Source organism: Heloderma suspectum, chromosome 1 (assembly GCF_057233095.1).
Source record: "Heloderma suspectum isolate Gila_16-S chromosome 1, 16-S_ref, whole genome shotgun sequence".
In the NCBI taxonomy this organism is placed as follows: domain Eukaryota; kingdom Metazoa; phylum Chordata; class Lepidosauria; order Squamata; family Helodermatidae; genus Heloderma; species Heloderma suspectum.
Genome location: NC_139458.1, coordinates 150,930,180 through 150,955,182, shown reverse-complemented (window position 1 = coordinate 150,955,182; position 25,003 = coordinate 150,930,180). Strand labels below are relative to the sequence as shown.

At 41.8% G+C, this 25,003-nt stretch overlaps 1 protein-coding gene across 12 annotated transcripts in view; it reads right to left on the bottom strand.

The window, feature by feature from the left end:
- Positions 1–25,003, bottom strand: part of PTPN4 (protein tyrosine phosphatase non-receptor type 4) — a 143,237-nt gene that overhangs the window by 22,635 nt on the left and 95,599 nt on the right. For all 12 annotated transcript variants that reach the window (XM_084806941.1, XM_084806981.1, XM_084806913.1 and 9 more), the window contains 11 exons: positions 22,329–22,487; positions 18,914–19,076; positions 17,373–17,456; positions 17,234–17,290; positions 15,224–15,380; positions 9,631–9,797; positions 6,254–6,344; positions 6,106–6,167; positions 4,798–4,944; positions 2,764–2,892; positions 1,790–1,938 (listed from right to left, as the gene is read on the bottom strand). In XM_084806941.1, coding sequence (XP_084663067.1) covers positions 1,790–1,938; positions 2,764–2,892; positions 4,798–4,944; positions 6,106–6,167; positions 6,254–6,344; positions 9,631–9,797; positions 15,224–15,380; positions 17,234–17,290; positions 17,373–17,456; positions 18,914–19,076; positions 22,329–22,487 — 1,365 coding nt within the window. The remainder of the gene's footprint in view (positions 1–1,789; positions 1,939–2,763; positions 2,893–4,797; positions 4,945–6,105; positions 6,168–6,253; positions 6,345–9,630; positions 9,798–15,223; positions 15,381–17,233; positions 17,291–17,372; positions 17,457–18,913; positions 19,077–22,328; positions 22,488–25,003) is intronic.

Genomic DNA, 25,003 nt, shown 5'->3' with positions numbered 1-25,003 from the left:
ACGGACTGGTTTAAGATTGGGAAAGGAGTACGGCAGGGTTGTATACTCTCACCCTACCTATTCAACCTGTATGCAGATCATGCAACATGCTGGGCTTGATGAAGCCAAGGCTGGAGTTAAAATCGCTGGAAGAAACATTAACAATCTCAGATATGCAGATGATACCACTTTGATGGCTGAAAGGGAGGAGGAGCTGAGGAACCTCATGACGAAGGTGCAAGAAGGAAGTGCAAAAGCTGGGTTACAGTTAAACCTCAAAAAAACCAAGATTATGGCAACCAGCTTGATTGATAATTGGCAAATAGAGGGAGAAAACATGGAGGCAGTGACAGACTTTGTCTTTCTAGGCGCAAAGATTACTGCAGACGCTGACTGCAGCCAGGAAATCAGAAGACTTTTACTTCTTGGGAGGACAGCAATGACAAATCTTGATAAAATAGTTAAGAGCAGAGACATCACACTGACAACAAAGGTCCACATAGTTCAAGCAATGGTATTCCCCGTAGTAACCTATGGCTGCGAGAGCTGGACCATAAGGAAGGCTGAGCGAAGGAAGATAGATGCTTTTGAACTGTGATGCTGGAGGAAAATTCTGAGTGCCTTGGACTGCAAGAAGATCAAACCAGTCCATACTCCAGGAAATAAGCCAGACTGCTCACTTGAGGGAAGGATATTAAAGGCAAAACTGAAGTACTTTGGCCACATAATGAGAAGACAGGATAGCCTGGAGAAGATGCTGATGCTAGGGAAAGTGGAAGGCAAAAGGAAGAGGGGCCGACCAAGGGCAAGATGGATGGATGATATTCTGGAGGTGACGGACTCGACCTTGGGGGAGCTGGGGGTGGCGACGGCCGACAGGAAGCTCTGGCGTGGGCTGGTCCATGAAGTCACGAAGAGTTGGAAGCGACTGAACGAATAAACATCATATATTTTCTTACTGGTAGCTTGGATTGCTTCAAAGTGAAATGGGAATATCTGGATGCTGCTATCTTAATTTTCCATGAATGCCTCTGGGCAGGTTACTTGTCCTTTGTGACTAGCCATGCCCACCCATGGCAGCCATTTTATGGTTGTGCCCAGGACAGTTTCTCAAATTTCCAAATGTGCCCACAAGCCCAGAAGGTTACCTACCCCTGTATTAGACTATGACCCCGCAGCAGCCCCCCACAGCACCTCCCATGCTGTTCTGAAGGGTTGTGCAACCCTCTGGAGTAGATTTTGGAGAGGGTGTGGAAGGTTGCAACAGAAGAGGGAATCACAGAAAGTTGCCTCCCTCCCTGTTCTACTGACAGAAGCCTCGGCTGGATCAAAGAGCAGTCAGCAGAATGACACCAACTGGACACAACCCCATGTATACATTTTGCTAAGTGATATTTTGTGTTAAACAATTCAATGCATTACTGCTGCATATATTATTAGCAGACACCTCTCTTTAAAATAGCCACTTCCTTTTCAGCCTCATAGTTCACATGCATGGTTAGTATAGCTATCTCAATTAGCTTCCTTTCCCAGTCCTACCTTGTTAAATGTACTGACACAAATAGACATTGTACTTTTATGAGGCATCTAAACATGTTTTCTGATAATTAGGCAAATCTGATCACATCTAAATTACCTTAATTTCAGAAGGTCAAGGAAAATAGCAAGTGACAGTTGCTTTTAATTTAAGAGAAACAAGAATTTAGAATTATCTATATCTGAAAATGTATGATGCTACAAAGTGAAATAATGCTATCAATTAAAAACTTGGGAAAGGAAGTACATTGAGTTTTCCCTATGAACTAAATACCTGCAGTGAACAACAACAGGTTCTTCTCTGCCAGCTCTTTTTTTCCGGACAAGACATACAAAATCCAGGAAATCACTGGAATCATCAGGAACCCCATGATCAGGCCATGCTACATACTGGATCTGAGTGAGCTGACGGTTCTCATTTTTCTAGTGAGACAAAATTTGGTCAAATGTAACTGAACATTTCTGTGTTTTCCTATAACGTGCAAAGATAACGAACCTCAGTTTTACAAGTTCCTCTGTTCACATGTTATGAAATCGACATTTGGATGTTTCATGTTAGTTAAATAAAGTACAAAATCATTACGGAGGGGTGAGATACGGATTAGGTGGTTAAGTGTACAATGGGCTATATGCTGTGCTGATCTGGGATTAAATCTGAAGTCACACTTTAACGGTACCCTTTAAAGATTCCAAACAGGTAAGTTGATAACTTTTATTGAGGCATCTTAGGTGGATGCAAGACCATACAGGATTTTGAGTTTCATATGCATCAGGCAAACAACTGTTTTGCTTGAGGAAGGGAGCTAGTTTATCATTTTTCCTATGTGCTATCTTCTATCTCTATGTTTGCACAAAAAGGTATGTGGAGAATCAACGGTTAGAAAACGGGGACATTCATAGCTCTATGAAGAAAACTTATGGGATTAAAATTACATTTTTCTCATTTTAACGTAAAGAACACTGCTGTGATTATCCTAGACAAAATATACTGCAGATTCTTAATTAATGTACATCTTCATGGGTTGCAGGGCTCAACACTTTGGACCAAATTATAGGAATGTGATTAAAAGTTTGAGCTCTGAAAATTTATTATTACATTTTTGTTTTGAACAAAATATAACAAAAAATAGTGATATGTCACCTCTTCAGGGAGACTAAAAAAACAGCCCAAATAAGAGTGCTGTGATTAAATTTTGCAGTGAGATGCTTTCAGTTTTAGGCCTTTACAGCATTAGACAGTTGTCTCACCTCCAAGTTAGACAGCGTCATCTCTCTGAAGACATAAGCAGGGTTTCCTTCTTCTGAATGGCAAGTGATCTGGAAATTCCCGTATGAGGAACTTCCACTGGGCTCTGGCCAGTACTGATGGCATTTTACCTAAGGTCAACAGGATTTAAAAAAAGTTTCTCCTTAAATTTCAAAAGGAGTATTTTGCCCGATTCCTTATAACTACTTCCAGTTACTGTAAGAAACATGCATAAAGTCTTATCACTGAAGACAAATAACTCCTTGCACAACTGTATTAAGGAAACACTCCAGTGACTAATTGACAGCTCAATAAAGACTAACAGATTTCTGCTAGGATAATTCTTTTGTTCATATAATTTACTGCATAGGATATTGCAAGTACATCAGGCTCTAACCAGTTGCAAGGGGCTTCTGATTTAAAATTATAAGCAATTTTACAGTTGAATATATTGGGCAGTAGCCAATGCTGCCACTGCATTTCTACTGTTTCTGTTACACTAGTGGGATCTGCCATGTGTGTAATAGGAACTAGGTCTTTAACCCCGGAAATGAGCAGAAATGCTCACTTCCTGAATGGGACAGGTCAGTGGAGCTGCTTTCTGCAAGCTCCACTGACGCGCCCCATTCCGATTGCTGCAGGATCCACGAGCTTCCCATTGTGCTAGTAGTGAGTGTCATTAGCATGCAGGCAGGATTGGATACTGCCCATTATAAGCTCAAAACCTTTCAAACAGCCAAATTTCCATGCTGATCCTCTACCCTGCCCAGGGAAATCTATCCCATGATTACTGCGAGCAATAATTAAAATCCTGATGTACATCTATATTCCTCATTCTAGTCACACTAGGTGTATTCCTCACTCTAGCCACACTTCTATAGAGCTATATTTAATTAAATTCTCTTATATTTAATATTATATTTAACAGACTTCATTTAATATAGAAATGTATGCTTTTGCATGGTTTCTGCAATGTTAGAGTAATCTATCATTTTATTAACATTATTATTATTATTTTAGTCCCCACAACATCTCTCAAAGCACCTAAGAATATTACAAAATGGAACATCATTAGATACATATAAACACAAAAACTCTAAAAGCAGGATCAGACATACAGACAGCAACTACAACATCCCACAGTTCTCTCCAAAAGCTATTAAAAATAGTACAGCATTTACCAACTTTCTAAATGACAGGAAAGAACTGTCTAAATACACTGTCCTATACACTTCCCTTATCTTCTCTGGGGCTACTTAAGACCTGTGTGCTTTGAGGGAAGGCAGAAGCGAAGGAGACTAGGCCAGGGAGCTTATCTCATCAGCTCCTGAAGGACCAATCAGTTGGCTTGAGGAACTATGTTTTACATTTTGTACCATTTGTTTTAAAAACCGCCTTGGAAAAAAGGAGGCATATAAATACAATAAATAATTACAAAACATATTTTCTCAAATTTTTTTTAAAAAAATCTCAACTAGAACTGCTGCACTCATTAAAAACCCTAGGACAAACAGGGAATCCCTCAGCACATGCAAGTTTTCTCATTCCAGTTCACTTGGCAGATCCTACTATAGCTGAGACTGTGAATAGTGTTATACTTTGCACTGGATTGTCAATCTTCGCAAATAACCCTGTCACAGCAGTGAAAGTTTCTATGCCTCTCAAAAATGTGAGAATAAAGCTATTATATATGAGCATGTTAATATAACATGACATTTCATCAGATGTTTTTAATTTTTAGTCTGTACCTAACCCAGGCCACCAGAATTCTAGCTATCAGATGTGATCTGTATTTTATATACTAACATTGAAACTAGGTATCAGTTCAGTTGCTTATCCTTTATCAATTTCATGTTTAAATGCCAAAATTCAGTTAAGTGGTATATGTTCCTGATGCAAATTTTTTAAAAACACAACCTTGCATCTTTGGAAATACCTTAACAGCACAGGAATACAAATACAACTGTAAATAAAAGTTAGTCATTTGCATTGGATTTGCTAGTTGTTTTAAGAGTTAAAATTACAGACTAACTTACTCTGCCCCGTTCCACTTGAGTGGTTAACATAACAACCATAGATGAACCTTGCTCCCAAGTCATCTGCCAGAAATCAGGGCAAGTGTTGGGCAAAGGGCCTTGGCAGGCAATGTATTTATTTATTATACTGGAAGAAGGGATTTCCATCTAAAAATAAGAGAAAATTGCAGAATGTGTTTAGCAATTTCACAACGGTGTACTCTTGGTTAGATCAAATTTCATCTCAAAAGAGGGCTAGAAAATGGAATTATTGCACAATTAACTGTCAAAGGTTACAGTAAAATTCATGATCAAATACCAAAATCATTTCCTCGCCTGACTCCTGCAAGAAATAACATCTAATGACTTAGGATTGTAGGTCTTTCTCTATTTGGGGTACAACTTCTCTATTCGTGTACAACTGGGCACTTCCCATCTTTTAAATCGGGATGCACAAATTTTTTGGCTCTGAGGGCCAGTTTTAACTTTGCCCTCATCCCAGTGATCCTGCAGCAAGGTTGCTGGGGCAACAGGGAGGAGGCTGCTTCAGGGTCGTTGAGGTAGAGGGGGGCAAAAGCCTCCCCCCCCCTTGCCCCAGCAAGTCTGTCTGGCAGTGCTGCTTTCACATTGCCATGGGCAGTGCAGAAACAGCAATGCCTGTTACTTTGGGTCACCAGGTGGAGGAGAATCTGGCAAAACTGACAGGCACCACTGCTTCTGGGTTGCTGCAGGGAGGAGGAAGCATTGATCCTTTGGCACTGAAGCAGCAATGCCAGCTGCTTCCTGGTTGCCAATTGCAAGATAAAGTTTTAGCTCCCTCCCCTCTCAGCTACCTTGGCAGGCATCACTGCTTCCATACCACTAATGTGTGGAAAACAGCAATACTGGCTGTGTGGGATCATGGGGTAAGGAAGGGACTTCAGCTGCCTCCTCCTCCTGGCAACCCTGACTGGCATTGTTGCTTCGGCACCATTAGCAGTGGGAAAGCAGAAATGCTGATCAGCATCAAGGGAGGAATTATAAATAAACTACACTACATGCAACTTGGGGGGGGGGGCATGGACTGCGCACCCTTGTGTTAAATAGAGGTGCATCAAAGGGTTTTTTTTTTCAAGTTCTGGGAAAGGAGTTCTCACAAAAAACAGATGTAGAGCTACATGGGCAGAATTTTCTCCATCTATATTACAATTGCAGTATCTTATAACAAACACATTGAAGCAATTTCAAATAACATTTTTAAAGGACTTCTTTTTGCAGCTTTTAAATACAGAAGGCTAAGCTATTTCATCTCCAAATATGAATATAGAATGAAGATTGTCATAAACTTACATTTATATAATTTGCATTGATGTAATCATCATTACTCTTTAAAATGACCCGTGTAGCATCATCTGAAAAAAAGGTAATAAAAATATCAATTAGTTTTATAAATAGCAATTAATGAAATGTGTTAACTTACATACATAGTAGCACTTACAAGGCGAAATGTCTCTGTATCTATTTTTGGAAATGTTTTGAGGTAATTTGGCACAAGACATTGTCATCCCAGGCTTCTTCCTGTAAAGTTGCTAAACAGAAACAAACATGTCAGATAGTAACAAGCAGAATATGACTAATCACGAGAGCGCAAATACAAGTAAGACAACTGCACGCTATTACAAACGTACTTTTTCTGGCTTGCAAGCACATTGCTACAGGTACAAATGTCATTAGCTGCACTTAAGCAATTTGTTTTCAGGAAACTGAGTTTATTATCCCTGAAATTTGCAACAAAAATATTGTCAGAAGGTTTGAAAGTAAAGTAATGGAATAATATTTGCATTAAGGAAAAGCCATGAACAAAAGGCAATGTGGAATGACCTAACTGTAACGTTTGAAGACATGGAGGCTGTGCTGTTCCCTGGTTTGAACTAAGGCTTTCCACATAAACAGAATACAAGAAATGGCATATTGTGTCCAAACAATAAAGCATCTAGTCAAGAATAGTGTCTGACAGCGCCCAGTGCCAGATTCTTCAAAACAGCAACAAACTAGCAAACTTCAAAGATGTTCTCATCCACTCCACTTTCAAATAGAAAGTAGCACCCTATACATCTGTGCGTTTATGCAGCCATATGAAACAACCTGAATTTGAACCTCAATGAACAATATGCATTAACTCAAAGAGACACATTTAATGAAGAAAGAAAAAGCACCAGTAAGATTAGAAATAAATCCAAAGGCACCCAAAGACTATTTTCATTCAGGTATTTTAATGAAATTGGAGTGAGGGGTCTAACCTGTATTCATAAAAACCCAACTAGTTACATAAAATGAAAAATCAGTTCCTGAAACCATTAGTTTTATAGGTTTACAGAAAATCACATTAATTGAAGTCAACAACGTTCCAGCAAACTTTGCTTTAAATACAATGGGTGAAATCCAATACTGTGTGAGTGGATCATAGAATCATAGAATAGTAGGGCTGGAAGGGGCCTTCGAATCCAACACCCTGCTCAATGCAAGAATCCAAGTCAGAGCATCCCTGACAGATGGCTGTCCAGCCTCGTCTTGAATGCCACCGGTGTGGGAGAGCCCACCACCTCCCTAGGTAATTGGTTCCACTGTCGTATTGCTCTAACAGCCAGGAAATTTTTCCTGATGTTCAGCCGGAATCTGGCTTCCTGTACCTTGAGCCCATTATTCCGTGTCCTGCACTCTGGGATAATCGAGAAGAGATCCTGGCCTTCCTCTCTGTGACAACCTTTCAAGTACTTGAAGAGTGCTATCATATCTCCCCTCAGTCTTCTCTTCTCAGGGCTAAACATGCCCAGTTCTTTCAGTCTCTCTTCACAGGGCTTTGTTTCCAGTCCCCTGATCATCTTCGTTGCCCTCCTCTGAACCCTCTCCAGTTTGTCTGCATCCATCTTAAAGTGTGGTGCCCAGAACTGGACACAGTACTCCAGATGAGGCCTAACCAGTGCTGAGTAGAGGGGAACTAGTACTTCTTGGGATTTGGAAGCTATGCTTCTATGAATGCAGCCCAAAAGAGCATTTGCCTTTTTTGCAGCCACATCACATTGTTGGCTCATATTCAGCTTGCGATCGACAACAATTCCAAGATCCTTCTCGCTTGTAGTGTTGTTGAGCCACGTATCCCCCATCTTGTAACTGTGCATTTGGTTTCTTTTTCCTAGGTGCAGAACTTGGCATTTATCCCTATTAAATGTCATGCTGTTGTTTTCTGCCCAGCACTCCAGTCTATCCAGATCACTTTGAATTTTGTTTCTGTCTTCCAGAGTATTAGCTATCCCGCCCAATCTTGTGTCATCTGCAGATTTGATCAGCAATCCCTGCACCTCCTCCTCCAAGTCATTAATACAAATGTTGAAGAGCACCGGGCCCAGGACTGAGCCCTGCGGTACCCCACTCGTTACCTCTCCCCAGTTTGAGAAGGTCCCATTGATACGCACTCTTTGAGTCCGATTCTGTAGCCAACTGTGGATCCACCGGATGGTTGTTTCATCTAGCCCATTTTGAGCTAGTTCGCTGATCAGGATACCATGGGGCACTTTGTCGAAAGCTTTGTTGAAGTCGAGGTATGTGATTCCCACGGTCTACAAGGGAGGTTACTTGATCAAAAAATGAGATCAGATTTGTCTGGCAGGACTTGTTTTTGACAAATCCATGTTGGCTTCGAGTAATCACGGCATTGTTTTCAAGGTGCTTCCAGATGGATTGCTTTATCATCCGTTCCAGAATTTTCCCTGGGATTGATATCAGACTGACTGGTCTGTAGTTCCCAGGTTCCTCCTTTTTACCCTTTTTGAAGATGGGGACAACATTAGCCCTCCTCCAGTCATCTGGCACTTCCCCCGTCCTCCATGATTTCTTGAAGAGAATAGACAGCGGTTCTGAGAGTAGACAGCGGTTCTGAGAGTAGACAGCAGATCTCTGCCTGTGCAATGGGACTTTTTCCTCCTCTCCTTCCCCCAGCAGCCCATTACACCAGACACATCACTAGGCACTTAAAAGATTCAGGGTCTATGCCCTAGCATGCAAATCTGCATAAAATTTGTATATGCTAATTTAAATCCATATATATCCTAGTCGTATGTGTGGTATGGCTCCTGCATTATGGTACACGGGGACGTGATACTACTTGTGGGGCTTCCTAGACTGCTCTGATTGTTTCTTCCTTTGCATGTGTGTTGGGTTATGTGGGGAAAGTTACAAGCCCCCGCCACATAGAGAAGGAGTAGGCAACCTGGTTCCCTCTAGACGCCATTTGCGTCCGGAGTTAGCCCAGCGATACGGCACGGCAATGGGGGCCGGCCATATCGCCAGCGATGCGGAGCCAGTGGTTGGCTCTGCAGGATTGCCGTGGAGCAGAGCTGGCGCAGACGGATTCCAGAGGGAGGTGGAGATGAGTGCCCTGTTCCGCCACGGACTCCAGAGGCCGGATTCTTTGGAATCCAGCCTCACTGGGGTTTGTGGCGGAATTCTCCGCCATCCCTACAGGTATGGTATAAAACCCATTTTACCCCATGGCTCTGGGTTCAGAGAAGCTGTCTGATCCAACCACTGGGTACGCCTGTGTGCTGATTGTACTCAATAAAGTATCTCCTTGTAAGTAAACCTGGATCTGATTTATCACTATCTTAGCACCTCTAAATTAAGAGTTCAAAGCCTACTGCAGGCGCAATACACTTGCGCCTTCCCAAAATCTGCTCCAAAGGGTCCTCTAACTCTCTGGAGCAGAGTTTGAGGACACCCAGATGCTGCAGAGGGAGGGGAAATGCCCATTCTGCTGACAAGTTCTCAGCTGAAAAGCATAGGAAGGTATACATAATCTCCAAGAAATACATTACTTACATCAAACTGAGCCAGGACAGTTCCAGTGATGAGCCCCTCTGCCAGCTGAAACATTGATTCCCTCAGAGCATTATCATCCTGGTGGACTCCATCTAGTGGGGACTTCTCAGGGATGTACTGGAAGTCTGGTTCACTCTCCAGCTTTTCTTCTACCACATCATAAACAGCTACAATAAACCAAAAGGAAACATAATTACTGAAGAAGAGGCAAGCTGTAACTGTAGACAGTTGCTGCAGTGAAAATTCATCCAAAGACAAATAATTAACGTGTTCTTTGTAAACAAGGATCTTCAGAGATTTTTTTTTTCAGACAGACGATTATAGCATAAAGGATTAATGTTGCAACTACTGTTGAGACGACTGAGGTTGAAAGCATTCATTGATTAACTATTCCTACCAATTAATTGTTGCAGCCTTCTCAGATTCCTCCAATGGGCATCTCCACATTCCCCGATGTCCTCTGGCCTGCAAAAGGCCAGGCAAGGTTGCCATTTGGCCCTCCCACCCAAAAAGTGTTCCTCCCCCCTGAATTAACATGTCGCTTTTCAACTGGATTTTAATTGGTGCTGTTCCGTGTAAATAGGTGGTCACAGTGCTGATGGCACTTTTGCAGAATTTTAAGATAAGTTGAGATAATTTAGTTCCAAATAGTTGAGAGAAACTGTTAGTTTCATTACAATACGCTTCAAAATATTACCTGTAGAGAGATCCTCAAAATGTATTCAAACTGGCTAATTGATGAACAAATTAAAACCAAGAGAGTTAAAACTAAAGTCCACACACACCAGCATCAACATGGGAACCACGTCTCTAGCTGTGCAGAATCTCACCACCAGGACAGCATGTGAAGATAGCAAAAACATGAGTGGCCTTTTCTGCATGATGGGTGTTCTTGATCTTGGGTTGGAAAGATCCAAGAAACTGACCCTTCCCATGTAGTTGCTTCCTTCACCCACTAGTGTGGGATCACATGTAATGGCAAAAGCAATCCTACTTAAGCATCCTGCATAAGAGAAATACAACTCCAAAGTGGATACAATATTCAGAAAATAGATTGATAAAATTATATTAAAAATTCACTCTAATATGAACTTGAGCACACTCCGGGAAAGAGTGGAGGACAAGAAGGCCTGGCGTGCTATGGTCCATGGGGTCACAAAGAGTCAGACACGACTTAACGACTGAACAACAACAAATACTAACAGTGATCTTAGTTTTCTGAGTCCTTAAGTAGCTAAAGCAATGCTACCCACGCACAAGAGGGAGATATGAGCAGAAGTACAAATCATCTTTTTTAAAAACCTTAGCAAGTGAATACCCCTCAAAGTAGCCCAGTGGGCATGGAATACTGATTGACTGTTGGAAGGGAGACCAGAAAACCAGGGGGAAGGGGAATGGAATGGAGTGTCTGAAACCCTGGACAGGAGAACCTCACACTGCAACATTTTGTTTTTATTGTAATATCAATCCATATACAACATAGGGTTGCATCCAAGGTCACACGAATGGACTTTTGCTCATGCAGTAGGACCTCCCCTTCCTCTTCTCCCTCTACACAGCCAAACCTCCAAATCTGTTGCTGAGGGTCCCCCAACCCTCCAGAGCAAATTTGGGGGGTGTACCAGGGGCAGGAAGGGGAGGGGGGAGAGGAATCTGTTTTGCCAGTGGTGGATAGATGCAACACATGGGTTATATCCAATTTTACTCTTACTTAGAGTAGTCCCATTGAAATGAATGGGTCTTAAATTAGACTAACATTGGATATAACTCCATATTCCTAAATCAAAATAAAATCACCTATCTCCCTCTCCTTCATGCAGTTTTATCATCCTTCAGTCAAGGACAGAAAAGGCCTGATTTTTACTAGAATGCATGCTATTATCACTTAACAATTACCCTGCATACATTTCCTGCCTGGAAACAACATGTGTTATACACATATGTGCCAGACAGTGTTTGCAGAATACAAACACATTTTTATTAGCAGTGCTTGGAAGTAAAACAAAACTGCAAAAAGTGTGGAGGAGGAAATTATGGCTTTCACTAAATTCTACATTTCAAGGTCTTTTATTTAAAACTAATACTGCAATCAACACAGTTTGGCAAGTTAAATCAGGAACACCTACACCACTTATTTCCTCTGACTATGGTACAGTAAAGGAGGTGAACCCTAAATATATAAATTGACAAATAATTGAATAAAGTAAAAAATCTTTTGCCAGTTAACTGAGATGGAGCAATTTCAACTGTTCTGTTTAAATCTGTTTATTTCTCCTTATATTTTTCCGCTCAGTGGTTCTTATACTGTCATCAGGCAGTGCACCAAAATCAAGCATCTCATTTTGGCATGCTGTCATAACGTATAATAGGTTATACGTTATCTCATCAGGAAAATGTAACAGACACATCTGGCCTGGTGAGAAAGTCAAAACTTACAACTAAAATAAGCATTGGATTAGGCTGTAACTAAGTGCCATTCAGTTCAATGGGGCTTACTCCCAAAGATGTGGGCAGAGGGCTGCAATTTTAGCTTTAGAACACTACTTAATTATCAGAGCCAAAACAGCTATAAAAAGGAAAGAAGGCTTCCTTTAAAAAAGTGGAAGTTTTGCCTGAAGGAGGAAAATACAAAGGATTATAATACACTCTGTTAAGAATAATAAGGCAAGCGAAAATATTATTTTAAATAATATATTGCTACATACATACATCGGAACAAGGACAGGGGCTTTGTGGCAGACAAGACTGGTTCTGCTGCCAAGTCCCCTGGTATGCCAGGCAGAGCCGGCTGGAGGACAGAGGGGGAAGGGGGAGGAATAACCAACGTACTGTGGGTGGTGGGACCGACTGTCTGCCGGTCACACAAACCACGCACTGTGGGTTGTTTGCAAAAAATCACTAGTACCATAAATCTTTGTTGCAGTTGCCGTTGGAATACTGTGTGCAAGTTCTGGTCATCTATTTCAATAAGTGTTATAGAGTTAGAAAAGGCACAGGAAAAAGAACCAAAATGATCCAGGGCTCTGAAGCACCTTCCTAGGAAGAAAGGCTGAAATGTTTGTTTCTTTAGCTTTCTTTGAAAAAGGCTGAACAAGAAGAGATATAAAATTATGAATAGTACAGAGAAATTGGAGACATATTTGTCCCACTCTCATAATGCAAGAACTGGAGGTCACCCAATAAAACTGAGTGGCAGTAGATTCAAGACAGACTACAGCTCAATCTCACCCACTTAACGAAGTGATCTTAATGATTTAAAGTGGCACCCCAACCTTTGGGGATCCCCTCCTTCTACTGCACCCCTCCCCAAGTCTGCAGCACCCCATTTTTATATAAAACTGCACACCACCCTTTTTTTCTACCCCAAAGGGAGCTTATTCACACAACAAGTAATGAATTCATGAAATTCACTGCTGCAAGGTGTGGCAATGGTGACTGGCTTAGGTGATTTAAAAAGGGGATTAGACAAATTACTATAGAATAGACCAACAGCTATTAGCCATAAAAGCTAAACAGAACTGCTATATTCAGAGGCAGTGGGTATAACTCTGAATACACCTGCTAGGGAGGCAGTAGGTGTAACTCACTGCCTCCTTAGCAGGTGTATTCACAGGTATACCTCTATATGAGTTTCTCAGAAGCATTTGGCTGACCACTATTAGAAACAGTATGCTGGACTAGGCTGGGTTCATACAACACCATAAGCCACGATGGCTTATTTTTCTGAATGAGCCATGATGGTGCATCGCGTCATCTGCGAGCGGTTTTCCCCAACAACGGTGGTTTATTTAACCAAACTAAGCCACCCTGATAAGCCATGGTCTGCAGTGGGGTTTGTTTTAACCATCATGGCTTGTCATCTGGTGCTCCAGAGTGGTTTAAACAGATTGCCTACGGAGTTGCCTGGCAAGAGCAGTCAAAACCGCTGCCACCGCTCTGCTCCTTTCAGGTGATCTCTGTTTCCGAGATCTGCCAAGCAACAGATTATGCTCTCTGCCCATCTCTGCCTTCACACCTCCCTCGGCAGTGTACTCTGCAAACTTCCAAATTGTCAAACCTCCACATTTCCCATGGAGAGGCACAGTTGCACAGGGTTTTAGTTCTGCCTTGGGTGCCTCCCCACAATGGGAACCTGTGTATGAAATTTTATCCCGTTCCTGTAAACTTCCAAGGATTTAGAGCCGCCACCCCCTTTTTGGTGCTGGTGGGCAGGGGAAAAGGGTGATGCGAGGAGAGGTGGGGAGCACTGTGGGTTGGGTAGGGCGATGGCGGAGGGGGTGCAGGCGGAGGGAGGGAAAACCATGGAAATCCAGCTGGGGAGTGGGACACTGAGGAGCCGTGTGGAGCGGCTTGGGTGGGGCGATGGCAATGTTCCTAGAACTCAACTTAGAAGTCTTTTAAAATGTGTTCTGTTTGCGACTACTGTGTATTCTGGTAAGTTTAATGTAGGGTGATGGTGGTGGGGATGCAGGCGGGCAGGGGGAAAGGGAGAAGTATGGAAATCCAGCAGTTAAAAATCAAACAGGAACACAGTTGGAATGGGAATTATGTGAACAGTCCAAAAACATTTTTAGGGCAGATTGTCAACTGCTTAAACGAAAAACATCCTGGCCTGCTCTTATGTGTCTAAGAGCAGCATGGCATGAATAAATCAGCAAACAAATAACTTCTCATTATGGAGATAATAATAACTGCTGATGTTTGCACATCAAGATACTGTTAAAGGCACAGGTGCAGTGGCAGGCAGAAAAGTGGGCAACCTTCCTTATCTTTTGGCCTACAGTATGAAGAATGTCTTATGGAAAAGTCCTAAAATATTCTGTCAAAGGAACCAAAAAACTCCGTAATCAGAGCAGCTGGATGCTGAGAGAAAATTCTGGTTCTACAGATGGTTGCGCTACAGACCGTCATGGCAGTGCAAGAAAAGGCATGGAGCACCGCAGGTTGCGTGGGGCAATGGTAATGGGAATGCAGGCGGACAGGGCAGAAGAGAAAAGCATGGAAATCTGGCTGGAGACCGGGGCAATGGAGATTGGTGCCGCACCACTTCGGTGGGGTGATGGCGGTGGGGGTGCTGGGAAGTGCGGTGAGGTTGGTGGTGAGAAGACAGAGACAGAAGATGCCCCCAGCATGAGGCCAGCCAATCGGAGGGAGGAACATGACATAGCTGTAGAACAAAGGTCAATGAGGAATGGTATCCAATGCCAAAGAAGCTTGGATACCATCCCAGCCAGACAGGATGACTACGGGGGGGGGGGGGATAGACCACTCTGCGTAGCTTATTTGTCTGATTGCATGAGGGATCATAGCAGCTTATTTTCCAAATAAGCTTCTGTGAACAGTTTATAAACCAGCATGGCTTAAAGTGACGTATGAACCCACCCTTAGTCTGATTCTGCAGATCTCTTTTTATGTTCTTATTTAAGATTTGGGTCATCATATTTGAAAATATTTATATGCCAAGATTTCAAGGGAAATGATCAAAGACACAAAAGGAACAAGGAGGGAAGAGATCCCATAACAAATGCCAGGACAGAAGCATGCTATAACATAGGGAAAAGCAAGCATGTTCTGTACCAATAAAATTACTCACCATTGGGTCGAACTAGGAGCACAAGTTCCCCTGAGTGCCGCTCACAGCTAGCTTTAATAAACATGACAACTTGATCATGGGTATGTTCTGATATATCCCTGCCATTAATCAGCACAACCTGGTCTCCTTCATTCAAACGAGGGACACAAACATCTGCCTGCCACATGAACAAAAGATTGATACAGAGGTATTACAAATAAAGCTTTGCCTTCTCTTATTTTTTAAACAGTCGTTTAAAGAACTCAGTATTGAGTTTAGTGTTATAAGAATGAGCCTAGCCTCCCACCAGGCAGGCACTCATGTCCTCCCTACCTCCCTTGAGTATGGTTGTGAGGATTTCAGAAGCTTCCATTTCAAGTTTTGATTAACTGCAGCTTGTCATATAATCTGAACCCAGGCAAACTATAGTTAGTGGAAACAAGGCAACTTCAAACCATACTTTCATTAACTATAGTTAAGATTAACCACAGTTCAGGGTTTACACATATTAAACTGCAGCTAATCTAAGACAGAAGCTGAAGCTTCTAGTCTCTTTCCCATGGCTGTGCCAGAAGAGAAGAGGGGAGCGGGAACAGGCTAGACTTATTTGCATAACCATGGTTTAACGTTACATGTGAACACAGCCACTGAGGAATCCAGCCATCTTAAAATAAAAGTGTCACAAAATATTACTGGCAATGGAGTTGCAGAAAGATTTTTACTTGCTCATTATTTGTTACATTTATATTCTGTCTTTCCATTAAAAAAGACCAAGGTGGCATTTCCTTATATCACCTTGGTAAGAATGAAATAATCTTATTTAGTTTAGAATGAAATTATACACTGTCAGAAGGAAAGAAAAGGTGCATAGGATAATTATAAGAAAGGAAAGATAAACTACAAAGAAAGTTTTTCAAAGTTTCATGATACAGAGGTCAAATGTTATCATAGCATCACAAAAGAAGCAATCTTGGTGAATAGAACATTTGATTGCTACAAATAATTTGAGTCTAGTAGAATAGGAATTTTGATATAAGCATGATAAAGATATCTAGGTTATCATCGTGTACAATTTCAGGAATTTTCTTAATATCAAAATTATCCACAATTTTCCTGTACCACAACGTTATAATTTATTTTACTTACAAACAGGACTATAACATAAAAAATAAATTATTTTACTTGCAAAAAAGAGTATAACACACAATGATCTCAAATGACTGAAGTCTGGGACATTACTTGACAACTCTGAAGATTTCATCATGTGCGTCTGAACATCTAAAAAAATATAGACTCAAAGCTGATGACGACCCTAATTTATCCCAAATTCTGGTAGTGCACAGAACTGCTCTGTCATTGGTAAGATCAAGTTTATATTTCATTTGTTTTACTTTATAAAGAATTATTATAACTGTGTATGAAAGCATCTCTCTTCCAGGTTTAAACCAAGACACCAGTATGCACATTTTTGCAAATAAAGAGCTTCACACGCAAATGCAGACAAAAAGGATAATTCAAGTACTAGATCATACCTTATGGAACTAGAAAATTGAGTAATAGGAAAATTATCTTTGATCAAATATATCCTACAACAAATTATGAATTCTTATACATCAAAGCACTGGAAAGTCTCTTAGGTTTCTGTTATTTATTTATTTATTTATTATTGCATTTATATCCTGCCTTTTTTCCTCTTGCAAGGAACCCAAGGCGGCTTACATTATCCTCCTCCTCTCCGTTGTATCCTCACAACAACAACCCTGTGAGGTGGGTTGGGCTGAGAGTCTGTGACTGGCCCAAAGTCACCCAGTGAGCTTCCATGGCCAAGTGGGGACTAGAACCCGGATCTCCCGGCTCCCAGTCTGTCACTCTCACCACTACACTACACTGGCTCTCTGTTCTACACTGTTCTAACACTATGTAAAATAGCAGCATGTTTTCAAGATAAAATGGCCAGGAGTAAGCATATGGAATCAAAAACTACCTGAATACCTACATCTAAGCACATATCACTGCAAACTGATAACTTACAGGTGTTCCTGGAGCCACCCTGGAAACTATGACAGGCATCTTCTGGTCATATCCACCCTTCAAAAGAAAGGCAAATAATTAAGGAATATAAAGCATCCAGGTATGTCCAGAGATATGCGAGGGGAAGTGTTATTAATACCTTTACATTGAAACCAAATCTTCCATTTTCATCTGGTCTCATTCTGATCAGAACGAGATTGTCATGAGGAATTCCACCATTAGGCTGAAAGTAAAAGCATAATATTGTTATTCGCTCTCTAACTCTGACTTTCTTTAGAGAGGCTTCCTGAATCCCAGATTTATCCATAATTCCTCATCAACTATTACACAGTTACTTAATATACCTCATTAACAATTAGAGTACAGTTACTTTTGGCTAAACAAAAAGTAGTTACACTTACAAGGGGGAAAGGTAACTTGTAACCTACTCCTAAACACAATGGGTTCCATCCAACATTGCACAAGCAGACTTATTTATTGCAAAAATTTGTATACCACTTTCAAGTAACATTATCAAAGTGGTTAAAATAATAGTAATATAACAATAATATACAATAAAACAATCAGTGATCAACAATAAAATTAAAACCGTAATGGCTGGGTCACACATCTGTAGAAAGAGGAAGGTCTTAAGCAGACATCTAAAGGTCCAAACTATAGAGGCCTATCTAATGTCTGCATTGCAGAGGGCAGGTTCTGCAATACTAAATGCTCTGCTACTAGTTCTCCCAAGGGAAATCTCAGGAGCATCTGGCACCACCAGAAGTGCTCCTTTCGAGGATCACAAAAACTGGACAGGAACATTAAGGGTGAGGCGATCCCTAAAGTAACCTGGTTTCAAGCTGTTCATGGTTTTGTATATTAATAACAAAACCTTAAACTTGGCCCGGTAGCTTATTTGAAACATGAAACCATATGCCTTACACCTACACACACTGGAATTTTGTTTTCAGATATAAGGATTGTATCCAACTGTGTTTGTCTGCCACTGGAACAGACCCCGCTGTTGGAATGGATTCCTCTTTTCCCCACTGCAAGATATCCACTCACGCAGTGGGACTTCCCCTTTCCTCTCCTCCTCCTGCAATCTCCTGCGTGCCCTCCAAATCTGTTCCAGAGGGTCCCCCAACGCTCTGGAGAAGATGCGTTTGTGTGTGTGTGTGTGTGTGTGTGTGCGCGCGCGCGCAAAGTGTTGCATAGGATGCGGGAAAATAATCCATTCCATTAATGGTGTCTGTTCTACTGGTGGACAGGTACAGTTGGATATAATCTAGCTGAAAACAAAGTTCCAGTGTAAGGCACATGGTTTCAAGTTCCAAATTCCATAGTACTCCATTGGAATTTGATCCAAAGTAAACTGTTTTAGTACTGAAGTGTCAGATGACAAAATGGCTGAGGAATCAGTATTGCCAGTAAATGTACTTTAAGGACAGGTCTGCCAGAGTATAATGAAAGTTGCGTTAAGGTCTATATGGTTTGCACAAATATACGGGACATGGGCAAAAAATGTTAGACAGTCAATATATGTTATTTATACATTAATATTTAATAGATTTATACATTGCTGTAGTTTAAATCTACTTACACAAGCCCTAATTACTAATATTAATTGTGTTCCCCCCTCCCTCAAAGGGGGGTCTTGATTCAAATCAGACAAACAAGTTTGCAGCAGCATCTTACCATGGATTTTTCAGGAGATGAGGAAGAATCATCATCGTATGTTTCATTTATGTGGTTATCCAATTCTAGTTGAGAATGCAAATGAATTTGGTTCCAACTGTTCTTTTTAGATTGTTTAGGTGGCAGTGCAGGTGGTTGCCCATCTATAGGAGCCTCTTGGGATCTATGTGCAAGATGAGAAAAAAAGATATATTTTGAAAGCTCTGAGCTGCAAGCTAAAGAGAACGTTTTCACTAGAAGAATTTCAGAATGATACAAAGAGTAAATTTTTAATGTGGATTATTATAGTACATAGAGTGAGCAATAAAACTGAATGACCAACAGTATATAGGGCTGTATCCAAAAGTTTCGTGAGCGGAAGGCCACTTGTACAAAAGAGCTCTCCTGTGCTCTCATCCCCACTGCAGACCCTCGTGCCCCTCGATCAGTCTCTCCTGGGGCTTGGGAGAGCTTCAGAAAGGGCCTGCTAGGGCAGTGGGAGAGAAATCACCAAAAACTGAGTGGCACATGAGCTGTAATTCTTGGATAAAACCCAATGAAGCTGAGGACAGATCATTTCAAAGAAAATACTCAAGTGTTACTTTTATATTTCTGCATGCTGTTTTTATATTATTTAAAGCAACTTTTAAATGAAAAATTAAGAACATGTGGGACCTTGAACAAAATTTTGCAGTGTGAAGTTCAATTCCCTGTTCCAAGATACTCTATTTCGTTCTCCTTCCACCCTGGTTTTCTGTTCCCCACCCCTAACAGTCAGCATTGTTAGCAGGCATTGTAGATTCCCATGATAGCTAGCAGGCATGGAGGTGATCACTTTAAGATGCCCAAGTAAGGCTAAGCAGAAACAGGAGAAATGACAGTGCAAACCAGTCTTGCCTAAAAACTAGCAAGTTACATACACAAGGTCAGATCTAGCAGCACCAAGCTAATCATAACTGTACATATTTATAAAGCTCCAGGACTGGCAAATCACCATTTAATTATGCATGCATATGCTAGCTCTGAAGTGATATTTCTACTCATAATGTAAACACCAGTTTAGGTGTAAGACAGGGAATTTCTTAACTTTTTGGGAAGGTCACTGTTTTTAAATAGGTAGAGGCTCAGTACTTTCTTGGTCTGCCCTTTTTACATTAGTGATGACTCTGGCTAAGAGCTGTCACAACTCTTATTGTCTCAGCCCAGAATGGATACTGAGGTCACCTGGGAGTTGTTCCCTCACCTCTGTGTTTTTGTAATGTCAGGTATGACACTCTTTTTTGCCTCTGAAGCTTTCATTGAAATGGTATAAAAACCCAGGGCTTCAAGCCCTCAGTGTTCCTTGATCCCCACAGCAAGATCCTACGCAGCTGAAATCACTCCTTACTTGGTGCGGATTCACTAGATTGCTTCCACCATGCTGTTGAAATCACTGATTCACTAGATTCACTAGTTCCATTTGTGACTGTTGGACCAGTAGCATACTGGGACCGCACTACTGAAACCACCTTTGTCTCCTAGCCTCCCCCATCATTGGCAGGATTCCATCTGCTTTTTGGAGCATGACTGCTAAGACTCAGGAGTTTCAACACATCCCAGACTTAAGCTTCAAGAACTGGTTAACAGATCTGTTTCCACTAACAAAAAAGTATCTAATTCACAATGCCTCCAAATTAAAGTTTATAATAAAAATTAGGGACAATACAGGAGATGAAAAGATCTGAGTAATATGTTGCTTTGGTCTTCTTAAAAACACAGAAGTGCCCTATATGGCAGAAATTTTGGTCTAAAAGCTTACGGGCACAATCCTGTGCAAATTTGGACAGAAAAAAGTCCTACAACTCCCAGTATTCCCCAGCCATGTATGACTTTTTTCTGTCTAACTTGCAAATGATTGTGCCCTAACTCTCCCACTTTCCAGTTGTACAAATAAGATTTATATTGTACCATAACCATAACCAGGAAGGTAAGAGGTTCTTAAATCAAAAAGGAAAGGCAGGCACCCCACTTTTATCACTTTTTAAAAACATTTTTGCTTGCTCAAATCCAAGTGCACTAGAAGCAATTTTTACCAGGAAATCTTTACTTCGTTGAAGTGCATGGTTGAAAGTTGGCCTGATTGTACATATTCCACTAGTAGCTTCATTCGTTCATTTCTATACCGCCCAATAGCCAAAGCTCTCTGGGTGATTAACAAAACTAAAGCCCTAAAATACAGCATGATAAAACGTAATTTAAAACCTTTAACATATAAAAACATAAAACATATAATAAAGGAGCTATGTTGAAGTATATCACATGTCTATACAAAGCCCGTATGTAAACAGGAATAAGGGACTATTTGAACTGGTTAAAGAACCCTGTGGTCGTGAGTGTAACATACTGTAATGTATTACCATAATGAATTGTGAGAACTAGGAATGAAGCCTTGGGCAAAAACGTCCCTGCTTTATATTTGCCCAGTCAGCTTTGAATTTCCTTATGAATGCTTAGACAATGGATGTGAAAGCAGACTATTTTGCAGTCAAAGCAGCTCTCTGTATTACTGCATTTAGTAATTTGCATAATCAAATAAAAAAAGGAAAACTCCCAACTCTAATAAGCTCTGCTTGTGTTACATGTATCTTGTCTGCTTTATAAAATACTAAGGTAGTTCTATATTTGACAAACAAAAATAATGCATTACTGTAACATATTTTGACCTATTTTGTCATGAATGGTATTTTTCCTGCTGCTTCCTTCACTATTAATATTTACAAATGCAATAACAGATACCTTTTAATATTTACTGACAGAAAGTTAAACTTAGATGGATGCATCCCATGAGCAGGACCTGGTCACACAGCTATTGACACATATAGGCCCTGGTTCACACTGCAAGGCCTACACCACCACAACCCCCTCCCCTCTATAAAAACCCAGACAAACACACAGACAAAAATCCCAGGCAAAGCACACACCACATCAACAAAGAACAGCTAACCCACACACCCCACACATGTGCACATGCAGACAAATGTACATGCACACACACAAACAAGCAAAATGTACACACACACAGAGGCAAAATGCACAACACAGCCAGAACAGACACCTCTCACTCCCCACCCTCTAGCCCCCCAGGATGCTCCCTACCACCTGTCCACCCCCACCTACCTTTTTTGTTTTTCTGGGCATGCTTCAAGATGATGCGCTGGGTTGCAGCCATCCCACAAGCATTCTTGGAAATAAAGGTGGCACTGGAGGCCATCTCTTTGCTTTGCAGCATGCCAGCCTCACAGTTAAATCATTTTTTTTAAACCCTTTAAAAATAAAATCAGGAGGGCCAGAGAGTCTGCCTGGTGGAACCAAGGGAGGTATCTGCAAGCACAATGATGCCCACAGGCACCACATTGAGGACCCTTATAAAATGAAGGACTAGAAAAACCAAACTTACGGTGATGATTCCAGAATGATACTGTTGGCCTGTGTGGAAGAAGGAGATCGGTGATTTGCAAAAACCTCACTTGGTGAAGTATGGACCACATGATCCACTAGATGTCCAACTGAAGATGGCCGTAAACGGTTTCCCTCTTGAGTAAATGCAGAGTTGCGACTAAGAAGAGAAAGAACAGTTGCTCAGTAATGGCAAGTTATGCTATTTTTTTACAACTTTTAGAAGCAACTTAAAAGAAATACCCGATTCCTATAAAAACTCGATTACCTGCAATTCTACACGCATTAATTTAATGGTTCCCTTTGATTTAGATAGGAAATATTCTCCATCAGCTTATGTAGTAGCAAAAAATCCTAGGAATGCTATTATGTTAGCAACATTTGAAATCAAACATAATGCTCCTTTAAATACCTTCTTAGAAGTTCACATACCTGTAGCAACAAACACTGAAGGTAATAATTACATCCAAAATTCTTCCAAGGAAAAAGAGGTTGACATGTACTAATGCACAAGGAACCATCATGAGTCCTGAACTGTATTACAGGTACTACTACTACCAAAACTGCCTCCACATGTCAATTTCAGCACATAAATAATAGTTGCAATTATACCATGTTACAAAGAGTTTCACGTACATCAGTGCAAAGCTAACAATAGATATTCCGCAAAGAGGCCCCTGAAGACCCTGCATATGCCTAAATGGATCAGGACTACTAGGTGTGACATCTTTTTGCCTTAGGGGCTGCTCTCTGGCCCCTCCCACCTTGAGACCTCCTGCAAGGAGGGAGAAAATGGGTCATCTGATCATAGTGGAAGTCTGGTTGGTATCTGCATATAGGCCATACCAAGTGAATAATAGTAGGGGTAGTGAGTGGCATGATGATTAAAGGTGGTTGGTGCCTAGCGTCATGGCTGCATCTTTCCCACTGCTGAGATAGGCTGCTTTATGTTCCTAGATTCCCTTTTGTACGGCACTTCATGGGCACTGACATTTCTGCAGGGTGGGGAGTGAGTGGTGGGTTGGGGTGCACTGGGATAAGGCTGGCAGAGGGGTGGGTGGAAGAGTGCTTCAATGACTGCGGTCATGGGGAAAGAAAGATACAATTCCAAGAGGGGAATGGGTCATTAGATTCAAGGGGAATGTGAACAGCTGAAGGCCATCGTCCCTTTGAGTCCCCGCTCTAACATTCATGTACCTGGTTGCTCAGTTGCTATGCCTTCTGGCCCGGTGTGTCTGGCCTTAGGGGTGCTCCTAGATTCATCACTGACACTGAATGCAGGGCTAGCCCTCTCATGAAGTGACGTGAATCCCCTGCCTCAGGCGGCGGAGCAGTAAATTGTGCTCCTGGCCCAACAGGAGGGCCTGCCACTGCCTCCAGCAGGTGCTCCAGAGTCCCCAAAGCTGTTCTCTCACCATAGCATTTGCCACCTTGGGAGAGGAGGGCTGGCCAGCCACTTCCTCCAGCTGACACAGCTCTCCAGAGAGCCTGCTTGCCCTCTGGCTCATGAACAGGGCAGTAAGGGGGTAGGGGCATGCGATGGACCAGCAGCAGTAAGCGGTGGGGCGGAGTGGCAGCGTGTGTGCTCAGGCGCCGGGAGAGCTTGTGCTGGAGCTGATTGAAGGACCAAGTGACGTCTATGGCATGGAATGCCTTTTACCAGTTTTGGTTGGTATGTCAACTGCACCCATTCCTGGCAGGGGTTGCTTAAACACTATGATTCATGTATGGGAAACCTAAAGACTGGATTACTATAATGGTCTTTACGTGGGGCTGCCCTTGAGGCCGGTTTGGAAGCTGCAGCTAGTGCAGTATGCTGCAGTGAGGTTGCTGAGTGGATTGCCTTGCCGCATACATATTACACCTGTGCTGAAAGAGCTGCACTGGCGGCCAGTTTGCTACCAAGCCAGAAAAGGTATTATTCACTTATTAAGCCATAAACAACTTAGGACCAGATTACCTGAAAGACAGTCTTCACCTATATAGACCCACTACAATCTTCAGGGGGAGCTTTGTTGTCCATGCCACAGCCTGCAGAGCCCCATCTGAGAGCAACACAGCAATGGGCCTTTTCTGTGGTGGCCCCCACTCTCTAGAATGACCTCTTTTCTGTGATACATCAGATCATGGGCTTCTGACATTAAAAAAAGTACTTGTTTACCCTGGCTTTTCTGAACCATTAATACAGGGGTCCCCAGCATGGTGCCCATGGGTGCCATGACACCTGCAAGGGCCTCCAATGGTGCCCACAAAGTTCTCTTCTCCTTACCCCTTCAAAAAAATTATTTTAAGAAATAACTTGGAAAATGTTAGGGCAATCTTCATTCCCTCTCTTTCTAGCCTCTAGCCTTGTTCTTTCTCTCCCCTTTACCACTCTGCCTTGCTACTTCCTCCTCCCTCCCAGCCTCTAGCCTCACTATTCCCCCCTCCTCTTTAGCTCACTTTTGACTAGCCAGGCCCCCATGGTAGCCATTATGTGACTAGCCACATCTTCCATGGGAGCCATTTTGTGGTGGTGCCCACAGATATTTTCAAATTTCCAAATGTGCCCACAGGTCCAAAAAGGTTGGTGACCCCTGCAATAACATGTCTTAATATTGTTGTGCTTATATAATGATGTACTGTTTTATAATTTCTTGCTGCTTTGGGATTTTTAAATGGGAAGTATAAATATTT